The sequence below is a fragment of the Odocoileus virginianus genome, unplaced genomic scaffold, assembly GCF_023699985.2.
Source record: "Odocoileus virginianus isolate 20LAN1187 ecotype Illinois unplaced genomic scaffold, Ovbor_1.2 Unplaced_Contig_23, whole genome shotgun sequence".
In the NCBI taxonomy this organism is placed as follows: domain Eukaryota; kingdom Metazoa; phylum Chordata; class Mammalia; order Artiodactyla; family Cervidae; genus Odocoileus; species Odocoileus virginianus.
Window position 1 is genome coordinate 1,170,574 of NW_027224340.1, and position 11,339 is coordinate 1,181,912.

Sequence of the window (11,339 nt, forward strand, 5' to 3'; positions counted from 1 at the left end):
GCGGGGACACCGCTCAGATGGAGGCTGTGCTGTGGACACCTGGGCTGTCTGTGGAGGGAGGGGCAGGGCAGGAGGGGAGCTGGTCCTTCTCCAGCCTGTGGGGCGCCAGGTGGACCCGGGGGGGGGGGTGCCTGGCGGGGGTCACTGCAGGCCAAGGAGAAGCTGGGCTTGGGGCTGCGGTCCTGAGGGAGGGTGTGGACAGGGGGTGGCATGCTGGGAGGAAGGGGACAGGAGAGCTCAGCCAGGGGCCTCAGGAGCCCAGCACAGGGGCAGCGGGCCTCTGAGCTGCAGGGGCCGCTGCCACAGATCCCCCTAGCCTGCCCCCTTCTCCCGTGACAGCTCCTTCCAGTCCGAGAGGAGTCCATGGACACCTCCACCCGGGGAGCTGCCCTCAAGTGGACAGTCGGGGCACAGGAGGACAGGGTAGCTCAGAGACAGGCTCCTGGCATGTGGGACTCAGTGCCCAAAGTGACTGTGGCACTTCTCCTGCGGGTGCTGCACCTCGCCCCCGGCACTGGGCTCAGACACATCTCATCAGACACTGTCTTTAATGGGCAGCTCCGGGCACTGGGTGGGGCAGCAGACTGGCTGAAGTTTCTGGGTCCTGGATGGGGAAGGCCTGCATGGGGTCCTTGCTCCCAGCCAGCTGGAGCCTGCGCTGGGGCCCATGTGTGGGGGGAGCCGGCCCCTCACCACCACCCTGGGCAACCTAGAGGGTAAGGGCGGTGAGCAGCTCAGGGCTGTGGGGCTGGGGACAGCGTCCTTCCAGTCTTGCCCCTGTTGGCCTTGCGGTTCCAGCCAAGGAGGGGCCTGGGCCTCGGCCTGGCTCGTGAGGGCACTGGTGTCTCCTGGCCACACTCCTTCTGGCTCCTCAGAAGCCCCCCAAGGGCTGGCCGGCGGTCCCCCTGTGTTCAGCATGGAAATAGATGTGGGTCAGCTCCCCTGGCCTGGCCTGCTTGTGGCCAGCTGGTGAATGCCAGGGGATGAAGTGGTGGAGACTCAGGGGGTGGGGGTCCATGTAAGGATGGTCATGGAGTGGGGCCCCCATAGGTTTGCCCTGCTCGGGGGGCAGCGCTCCAGAGGAGGCCTCTGCCCAGAGCAGCTGAGGGGTGGGCTGGGCCTCATGGAGGACTGTCCCGGCACCCTTGTAGCATCCGTGGGTATTTGGGGCCTGGCCAAAGGCCAGGGCCGGGGTGGGACAAGGAGTTAGGGACACCCTCCCAGGGCCCTGGGCTCACCGAGATGGGCAGCTCGGCGGCGGGCAACGGTGTGGCCACCTGCAGGCTCACGCCCCCGTCACCCACGCCCTGCAGCTGGGCCACCACCTCCGCGTGCTTCCACCACCTGCACGGCTGCCCGCTCACCGACACGATGTAGTCACCCTCCTTCAGGCCAGCCTCCTGCAGCAGACCGGGAGAGTCCCGCCGCACCCCTCCACTTCTGGGTGGTCCCACCTTCCCCGCCCCCCGGTGAGGGGGTCTTACCGCAGCCCGGCCCCCCGGAACGACGGCAGCAATGAGAACCGGCGAGTCTCCCCGCAGCGTGAAGCCGAAGCCTCCCTCTCCTCGAGACAGGTGGACTGGCCCCACCAGTCGCCAGTGGTTCTTGGCTGAGAACACGGACAGGGGCCCCTGGGGGGGTCAGAGGTCAGAGGCCAGGCTGGGTTGCTGCACTTGGAGGGGCCCCCCGGCCTGGAGCACCCTTGCTGCCATCTCTCCATTCAGTGACAGAGACGGGTGGGGTCTGCAGGGGGCCTGGGCGGGGGCGGAGGGAGACGGCCCTCGAGGACCTGACTGAGCACCAGGAGAAAGCTGAGGAGGGGGAGGCCTGGGAGGGTGCTCACCAGCCTGTGGAAGATATCAGCCACCTTCACCTGGGAGAAGCTGGGTGTCCTGCCTTCTGGCCTCTGCTGCGTCTTAGCTGAAAAGACGGTGAAGGGAGGTGGGGCTGGTCCAAGGCTCAGGGTCCCAGGGTGGTGGCCTGAGGTGCAGCCGTGCACTCCGGCCCCCCTGGGCACCACCAGCAGGAGGAGACTGGTGGTTCTGGCGTCTGACGTCCCTGGGGGGCGGGGCAGGAACGAGCAGCGGGGAGCTGCCACCGCGGCCCGGCTCCTCCTCCGAGGGCCCTCCATGTGGCACACGGAGCTTGATCGAAGGAGCCTCTGCCTGCCGCCCGCCGCCCACGTCAGGGCAAAGACACACCCACCCCGGGGCCGCTGCTTACGCTGGACGTCAGGGGCCTCAGTGGCCTCGTGGAAGTCGTCCTCAAGGTCGAGCTCCGAGTACTTGGCCAGAGAGCGCCGCAGCGCCCGGGCCAGCACGGCCTGCAGCAGGTCCTCCCGGCGCAGGGCCCGGCACACGGCGTGCAGCTGCAGTGCCGCCTCCTGCCCCAGGAGGGCCCGCCTCAGGTGGGCCTTGCCTGCGGGGACCGAGGTGTCTCGCGCTGCTGGGCCCCTCCAGGCCCACCCCCCCCACACACACAGGCAGCCCGAGGAGGACAGGTCAGGGCTTCCGAGTTCATCCTGGGTTCGCCGGGGAAGAGCTGCCTCCCATGGGTGCCTGCCCTGCCCATGAAGCCGCCCGTGCTGCTGGTGCCCCACGGGGAGTGACGGCTGGAGGGGGGCGCTCATGCCGGCAGGGGCCCAGGGCCTCACCCAGTTTGCTGCGCTCCTCGCGCTCCTGGGGCAGCGCTGGGCTCCGGGCCTCAGCCGAGGCCAGGAACACCTGCTCGAGGACGGGGAGCTCCGACTCGGCCACCGCTGGAGGTCAGAGAGGGCGGTGAGCTGCCGCACGGGCCCCTGGCAGCACGGCACGCGGGCACGCGGGGCGGGGCACTCACGGGCGCCGTCACACAGGCCCAGGGCCGCGTGGTAGTGGGCCAGGGCGCGGAAGTGCTCGGCCTTCACGTGCACCAGGGTGGTCCAGGGGAAGGGCACGTAGTCCTGGATGGGTGGCTGGGCCATGGTCCGATGCACCAGCCGGTACTCGGCCGCCACCTGCTGGCGCACAGTGGGACGGAGGGCGCTGCCGCGAGCTCAGCGGCCTGGGCCCAGGTCTCTGCCCACCCTGGGGCCCCGCCTCCACCAAACTCCCAGCGGCCCTGCCCTACGCCGAGCCGAGCTCAGGGCTTGGGGCCCCCAGTCCCTGCCCTGGTTGGCATTGCCCCAGACGTGGGGACTCAGGGCCCCGGGACCCTGAACAGCCCCCCGGAGCTCACGAGGACAGCTGGCAGCCACCCCTCCCGGCCCTGGCCCGGCCCCGCCCCTCAGCTCAGCAGGCACCCGAGAGCCGCAGCCTGGCCCTCCCCCGGGACAGCCGCCCCCCACCCCGCCCTCACCTGGGCCGCCTCCTGGGCCAGGCGCAGCTGGGCTAGGCAGTCGTGGGCGGTCCCGGGGGCCTGCAGCAGGAGGCCCTCGAAGACACACTCCTGGGCCTGGGCGCTCATGAGCTGCTCCAGCATGGACAGCGAGGCGGGGCTCATGTCCGGGCTGGGCGCCTGGGAGAAGTTCTCCCTCAGGAGGCTGAAGGCCCCTGTGGGGGAGGGGGGCTCAGAGGGGCTCAGCTGGGCTGCCCGGCCGAGCCCCGAGCCCCTGGGCCCCCCTCAGAGAGCCTTGTGTGCTGAGCCCCTCAGGCTAGGGGGCCACCATGCCTGTCCCCCGACCCCGACTCTGGCCCTCGAGCCTGGAAGGACGGACTGCACAGGCGCAGCTGTGGCGCCAGGGTCTGGTGGCCTCACCAGCAGCCCTCTGAAAGGATTCCACGGCGTGGCCGATGCCCTCGGGGCAGGAGCGATTCTGGCGAGCCCCGATCTGGGTGTGCAGGGCGCCGATGTTGAACAGCACGCTGCCCTTCTCGAAGGCCAGGGCCCGCTGCTGGGCTGGGAGCCCTGTCAGCGAGTCATACCTGCAGGGATGCATCAGGCTGGGAAGAGTTCCCTCAAGAAGCTGGGGGTCTCAGGAGCGGCCCCGGGGCTCCTGCCCACCCCAGCCCCTACCAGTGGAAGAGCAGCCCTAGGCTGCGGGCAGGGGTGACAAAGCGTGCCTCCAGGAAGCAGAGCTGGTTGTAGTAGGCCGTGAGCAGCTCCAGGCCGGCCTTGCTCCGGCTGGGGGTCCGCGTGGCCTGCCAGATGGAAGTCAGCTGGGTCCTACCGCCCCCGCCCACCCCAGGGCACACATGGCAGCCCAAGGGATGTTACAGCTCCAGGGGACGTCTCAGGGTCTAGGGGTGAACATGGTCACACCTGCCCTCCCTGGGGTTGCGGGGGACCACACATGCCACTCCAGGGGACTGCAGGCCGCTGGGGCGGGAAGCTGGGCAAGGTCCCTGGGGTGGGCACGGGCACAGAGCAGCCATTCCCAAAGGCCAGCAGTCTTCTCACCTGGGGGCTAGGGGGGCCAAAACCCACCTGCCGCAGGTCCTCCAGCTCCCTGATCTCAGCCTCGTAGGAAGCGCCGTCTTCCCCAAAGTGCCTGCAGATCAGCTCCTGAGGCGGGGGGGGGGGGGGGGGGAGGGGGCGGGTGCAGGACTTCCCTGGAGCCTCCCAGCCCAACATGGCTGAAGCCCCATAGCGAGGGAAGCCCCACCACAGATGTGGGGCCCAGGGACTCAGGGATATCTCTACTGGAACCCTTTACCCTTATTAACTCCCACGAGCCAAGTGCCACCTGCCAGCAGACACCCGAGGCTGAGGCTGAGGCACTTTCCCCCTGGCCTGGCTGCAGGGGCTTGGGAGTGCCCACAAGGCCCCCCGGAGCCTGAGGGTTTTCTCAGCACAGGCTCTGACTAGAGGGGGCAGCCCCCAGCCAGCGGAACCCTCAGAGCAGGAGTCAGGGACCCTGCAGCCATCCTGGGACCTCCAGTTTTGCCGACATCCGTCCCAGGGTATGTTCTTCTGCAAAGCCCACCCAATCAAAATCCCTTCTGGCTGTGGAGGCTAGGTGGCTCCAGGTCAGACCCTTCTTCCCTCTGAGTCCTCACCCCAGTGAGACCGCGGACCAGGAAGCCCCCCGAGAGCTGAGCCCAGGCTGGCACTCACCTTCAGAGGTGGGGCCCAGTCCAGGGGCTTGGTCTCCTTCAGCCCCAGGGGGATCATGGGGGCAGTGACGCCTTCGCTAGAACCAGAAGTATTGAGTCCAAACTCTAGGGCTGGACCCTGCTGTTCTCAGTGGCCCTGGAGTCACCCACTACTCCTCCTGCTACACGGGACGCACCTCCCCCGATTCTGGTACAGCACACCATGTCTCTCAGGTATTGCCTGGGTGCCGGCCCTGCACACACAGGCGTGGTGGTGGTGTCCTCCCTCATGCTCACACGCACATGCGCCTCTGGGGCCAGTCTGTGTCCCTGCACACATGTGCATGCACACGTGCCTTCAAGGCCAGCCCGTGTCCTTGCTCATGCTTGCACACACACGTGCCTCTGGGGCCAGTCCACGTCCTTGCACACACTCACAAACGCACCTCTCGGGCTGGGCCGTGTCCCCACTGTTGTCAAGCCCCGCCAGCTCCTCCTTCAGCAGCTGCAGGCTGGAGTTGACGTCGCTCAGTTCCAGGGCCACAGTCTCCCTGACGCGGGCGTTGCTGGTAGCTCTAGAGGAGGGAGGCCGAGGTGAAGCCCTAGCGCTGCCAAGGGACCCACACCCCGGGGCTTCATCGCAGCCCAAGCTCTGGAGCCCATTCCACAGTGATGTGCCAAGGGGCCCAGCCACCCTGGGAGGCAGTGGTGGGGTCCAGGGCCCACCAGACGATCCCCTCCTCTCTGAGGTTCCCTGTGGGTCATGTAGTTTCCTGTCTGTACATGTATGTCATGACTCTGGCCTGAGTACATGTGCTCGGACCCAGAACTTCCAGGGCGTAAGTCCTCCCACCACCTCTCACTCCCCCAGGACATGGCTCACGCCTGTCCTCTGGAAACTGGAAGGCAACTTCCCTGGAGAGATGGGGTCGGACTCCCTCTGTGCCTGCCAGAGGGACCGGTGGGTGCCCAGGAAGGCACGGGGTGGACAGGGAGGCAGGGCTGCTAAGGAAAAGGAGGGCCTGGTGGAGCCCTGGTCTGCAGCTGGCTTTGTGCCCACTGGTGGGCGCTCGGGCAGGCGGGGTCCCCTTCCCGGGCCTCAGATCAGCACCTGGAGAACAGGTGGGTGTGAAGGTCTGAGCACACAGGCTCCGAGGCGGACTCGTTCCTGTCTCAAGGACTCATTCTCAGGTCCTCAACCTCAGGACACCTGTCACTTGCCACAGCTCAGCCTAAGAAGTGCAGCTGCTATGCTCATCCCGGTGGGGACATCCTCTCCAGCTTAGCACGGAACCCGGATGGCCCTGAGCTGACCCTGCCAGTGAGGGCCACCAAGATGGGGGCCTGAGCCATCTGTGAGCGTCCCAGCTGGGCAGCATGGCTGCCCCAGACCCTGGTGCGAAGTCCAGCCCTGCCTCTCGGGAGCCTGAACAGGAGGCCTGGTCATGGACTTACACGTGAACCAAAAGGCCAGGCACCTGCCGGGTCATTGCCTGCCCCGGAGTGAGCCTGCCTTACGGGGGCCTCTGGGAACACAGCCCTGCTTTCCTGGGGATCCAGTCGGGGGCGGGTGTCCCGGGCAGCCAGCGCCCACCTGTACAGGTTCTCAGCGCCCGTCCGCATCCTCAGCTCCCTGTCGATCTGCTGGTGGATCCGGGCCCTGCGGCTCTGCAGGTGGCCATGCGGTGAATCTGCCGGAAGGTCACAGCCCTGCGGAGAGGCCACAGGTCACCAGGGCCAGGCCAGCAAGGACATGGCGGGCAGGGACAGGGCTGGACTGCCCTGGGAAGATGCTGGGCCCATTGGGTGCCACTTTGGGGCTCAGAAGCCAGTTGGAGCCCCTCCTGGAGACGGCCAATTGCTCCCCGCATCCTCCTGCACTTCTGAATTCCTTCTGTAACCCTCACGACCCATCCTGCCCACACAAACGCCAGACCGCGCACGTCTAGATGGAGGGGATGCCCAGCCAGCTCCTGCCAGGGAGAGCACCTGATGGAGAGCACCCTGCCTGCAGGGTGCTGGGTCTCCCCCGGGCCACACGTGCTGTGGCCAGGCTCCGTCCCAGTTGGCTGCTTACTTGCGGCAAATGCCCAAACCACAGGCCCCAAGGGTCAATCCGCTCATAAGCAGCGGGCCAGGCCTTCTGGCATCCCCATCTGAGGTGCCTCAGTGCGGGTTCTGCCCTGCACATGGGCAATCCTGCCAGCCTGCCTGCGTCCCAGGCCCCAGGCAGGGAGCCCTGTGGCAGGTTCAGAGGGCGAGAGGTTTCCTCTGTGAGGGGAGGAGCTTTCAGGGCCCCAGTGGGACTGGTGCAGTTGCTGCCATTTAGGGACCTCCTGGCCTGGTCAGTCACCAGCCCGAGAGTTGGGAAGGACTTCTCAGAATGTTCTTCCTTGGACCATGTCCTCAGGCTCAGGTGGTCTCCTGGCCCTGGAACAGAACAGGGAAGAGGACACACTGCCTCCTAGGACCCCACCCTGAAAGCACAGACGCGCAGGGCTAATGCAGCCTCTATGCAGTGGCTGCTGTTTTGCACAAATCTGAGGATGTATGTCCCCGCTGTCACACACAGAGCAGTCCCTGCCTCCTGGGGGCTCTAGCTTATCCCAGCCCCACAGCAGGAGGCACCCTAAAGAAGGCTTTACTCTCTTGCACAGACGAGACTCATGGCACATGGCCACCTTGGATTACAGCCCAATGTTTCCTCCACATTCCAGTATTCTCAGGAGAGATCAATCAGGGAAGACTTCCTGCAGGAGGAAGCATTCTTCTGGGACCTCCAAGTGGTCCTGAGGTTACTGGGGAGAGGGGACTTGTCCCCATTGAACAATGGGAGAGAGACAGCAACCACCTTGGATGACTGCCTGCTGGGGGACTCTGGGCAGGTCCTCATCTGTAGACGGAAAGGGGGCTGGTGTCAAGGTGGCACCAGGCAGGAAGAAGACAAAATACAGCTCTCCTCTCTCCGCTCTGCTGATTGAGTGTCTGTCTTCCCACTGGCCTTCACCTCTTCCCCATGGTACCTCCCACACCCACTTGGTGCAGAAGGGAATGAGAAGAGGACACAGGCAGTCTCCCTTCCAGGAGGCCTGAGAATCCGGAGCAGGGGGCAGGCCACAGCCAAACCTTTACTCCTCTCCCTCTGATGGTCCAGCTGCACAGCTCCAGCCTAAAGTTCTGAGTGAGCAGCATGGCTGTCTGCCGGGGGAGGGGCGCTCCATGTACTGGGGAGAGGCTGCCAGCCCTGCGGGGCTGTCAACACAGCTCACTGGGTATCCGACGTCAAGTGCTCCCGGAGAGATGTGCTTGAAGTCAGGAGACCATAGTCCCCTCTGAGGCCTGCAGTCAGCACCCCTCATGGCCTCGTGACCCCAATACACCCTCCAGGATGCAGGTTGACTGCATGACTTGGTAGGAAGTGCGACTGCGGCCCAATTTGCAGTGCTGGGTGGGTGAGAGCCACGCTCACCCCCATTTCCACACCGGGTGGTGAAGGGGTCTGTCAGCTCACGCATGTGTGGAAGAACCCCCACCTGATGGAGAAGAGCAGCAAGCCTCTCCCACGCTCCCCCTGCTGCAGTCCTGGCAGCACTGGTCTAATGAATCCCCCAGAAGCCCAGGAGGAAATGGCAGGGGCAGTGGCCAGAACTGGCTAAATGTGCAGGCAACTAGGCCAGCACAGGTCTGGTAACAGACTGCAAGATGGTTGGCGGGGCCAGGCCTCACACCCTCCCTGGTGTGGGTGCAGCTACGCTTGGTGGTACCGGACTGAAAACTCTTGTGTATGCGGATGCCCAAGGCCTGGCATAAACACTGGGAAGCCTCTCAGTGACTCCCAGGGAACGACCAGGCTCCCAGGCTGCAAGGCGAGGCAGCCAGAGCGCACCTCCTCCTCAGACACAGACTCAAATGTCTCCACCCTCCTCCCTTCTACCGCTTCCTCAGTCCTCCTGGAAATGGTCCACAGTCCACAGCCCCCGCGGGATCAGGGATTTCAGGAGGGGGCAGAGGTGCAGGGAAGTGAGGAGGGAGAAACCACTCTGCTGGGAAATCCTCCAGCCATTTCCTGTACCCGGGGGGCATCGGGAACCTGTTGCTAAAAGTTCCATCAAACAGAGCTGGGTGGCTAGGGCACAGCTGAACAGCCTTAGGAGAGAGGGAACAGCTACGAAAGGAGGAAGACAGATCCCAGGAACAAACACGAGGGCCACGGGCTGTCACTGACCAGAGCCCAGCACCTGCCAGAGAAGGGGGTCCTGGAGTGTTGTAGAAAACCACGAGCTGTACTTGCGCTCCGACCTGTTCCGGTCGACGCAGGAGGGGTCCCCCAAACTCACTAGACAGGAGACCAGCGGCCGGGCTCTGGGTCCGAACGGGTTCCCAGTTCCCCAGCGTCAAGCTCACCTTGCCTCTGAGGGGCGTGCGATACGCGACCTTTCGCCCCGGAGTCCAGCGGCGCGCTCGGACGGGAGAAACCAGTGCCGATCCCGCAGCCCAGCGCTCGCCGGCGGCAGCGGGCAACAGGTGCGGCCGGGTCTGGGAACCCACCTCCCGGCGTCCCCCACCCGCCAGACGCTCTCACCTTGCGGACGGTGCCGGCCGCTTGCAGCCGGGCCCTTTCCTCGCCGGCTCCCGGGCCGTCCGATCTGTCCTCGGGGACCATCGCCGCTCGCTCTTCGGGCCGCGCCCGCCTGGAGGCCGTCGCAGGGGCAGGGACCCCGGGTGCGCGGGACCCCGCACTGCCCTCTCCTGGGGGTGGCTGCCCGGCCGGCAGGAGGGGCGGGGCGCAGGCCTCCGAGCGTGCGAAACTTCCCGCTGCCCAATCGGCTGCCGCGGCGACTCCGACGGACAGCAGCGCCGGCCAACCAGAGCGTGAGGGAGGTGGTTCCCGAAGCCAGGCCCTACCCACTCGCGCCCGCGGAGCCCCGGGGGAATGCGGTCGCCCCTGGCAACCGCCGACCGGCGGAAAAGGGAAAAACAAGGCGCAGCGCAGGGCCCAGGGGCAGTCCGGGTTCCACCTGACGGGCGGCGGGGCCTCCACGGGGCTAGTCCGTCACCCGTGATGGCTTGTTAACGGTTTTCCTGGCACGAGCGCCCGTGCAGCTCTTAAGGTCCGCTTTGCTGTCTCCGCTTGGGGACCCAGGCTCTGGCCTGGTGGCCAGAATCCGCTTCCAGAACCTTCCTCGGGAACCCGCTTCTGGAGCCCACACTCCAGAACCTCCCCTAGGCAACTTACTTCCAGAATCATCTTACTTTCACCACCTACATCTAGAGCTGACTTACCTCCCGGGACCGGCCTGCCTCCAGAACCGAACTCTCCCTAACCTGCTCTCACTGCAGGGTTACCCCCCAGGCCCTTCATAATTTCTCTAGTTGGCAACTCTGTAACGCACTCAGATTTCATGTGGGGCTCACCTCACCGAAGAGCAGGGGCAGGAACACCAGAGCATAAGCAGTAGCCATAGCACATCTTCATCAGGTTCCGGTAAATTTCCAGCCTTGTACATCGTAACCATCTCCCCACGGTCCCTGCCGTGCCTCGGTGCAGAGCCCTGGGCCCCTCCCCAAATGGCCACGCCAGATCCTGTAGTTCCCCAGAGCTAAATACTGTAAACTAAGCTCCTTGGCCCACCCTGGCCATCTGAAACAATAGTAACAACAAAATAAGGTAATTGTTAACTCTGAGGAAAATAAAATGTAACACATAATATGACCTGAGTCAGCTGTGTATTTCAGGCTGTCCTGGCAGCTTGGCCATAGGACCACCATAAGGAGTTTCTGTTAGGAGGAGGGGAGGAGGGAAGGGTGAAGAAAAGTGGGTGAGAGAAGCTGAAGCTTCATTCTGCTGAGGGGAAGTCAGTAGATAAGGCCTCAGTTAGAAAGCAGAATTCCAGATGCAGAAGCACGTGGTCCGGGACTTCCCTGGTGGTGCAGTGGATAGAAATCCATCTGCCTACGTGGAGGACACAGGTTTCATCCCTGGTCCAGGAAGATTCCACATACCATGGAGCAACTAAACACCACAACTACTTAAGCCCGCATGCCCCAGAGCCTGTGTTCCATTACAAGAAAAGTCACTTCAAGGAGAAGTCCGTGTACGGCAAGGAAGAATAACCCCCACTAGCCACAACTAGAGAAAGCCTGCACAAAGCAGCGGAGACCCAGCACAGCCAAAAATAAATAGATAAATAAAGAACAACCTCCAGTTGCAGATGCATGTTCTTCAGAACTGTGGGATTCAACACCAAATCTGCAGCTCAGAGTTAAAAGCGGTCACCCCTGGAGAGGCAGTGGGGTGCTGGAGGAGGTTCCTTCTTGGCTCAGCAG

The 11,339-nt window shown here is 64.6% G+C and overlaps 1 protein-coding gene across 1 annotated transcript; it reads right to left on the reverse strand.

The window, feature by feature from the left end:
- Window positions 1–531: 531 nt before the first annotated feature.
- RHPN1 (rhophilin Rho GTPase binding protein 1) lies at window positions 532–9,808 on the reverse strand. The gene is made up of 15 exons (XM_020881068.2): window positions 9,595–9,808; window positions 6,607–6,722; window positions 5,459–5,587; window positions 5,035–5,110; window positions 4,405–4,482; window positions 3,994–4,118; window positions 3,736–3,902; window positions 3,337–3,530; window positions 2,839–2,995; window positions 2,654–2,758; window positions 2,224–2,418; window positions 1,844–1,920; window positions 1,485–1,631; window positions 1,239–1,400; window positions 532–905 (listed from the first exon to the last, which is right to left on the reverse strand). The coding sequence occupies exons 1-15, from the start codon at window positions 9,673–9,675 to the stop codon at window positions 735–737; spliced, it is 1,980 nt and encodes a 659-aa protein (XP_020736727.2). The 5' UTR covers window positions 9,676–9,808; the 3' UTR covers window positions 532–734.
- Between the last annotated feature and the right edge of the window lie 1,531 nt (window positions 9,809–11,339).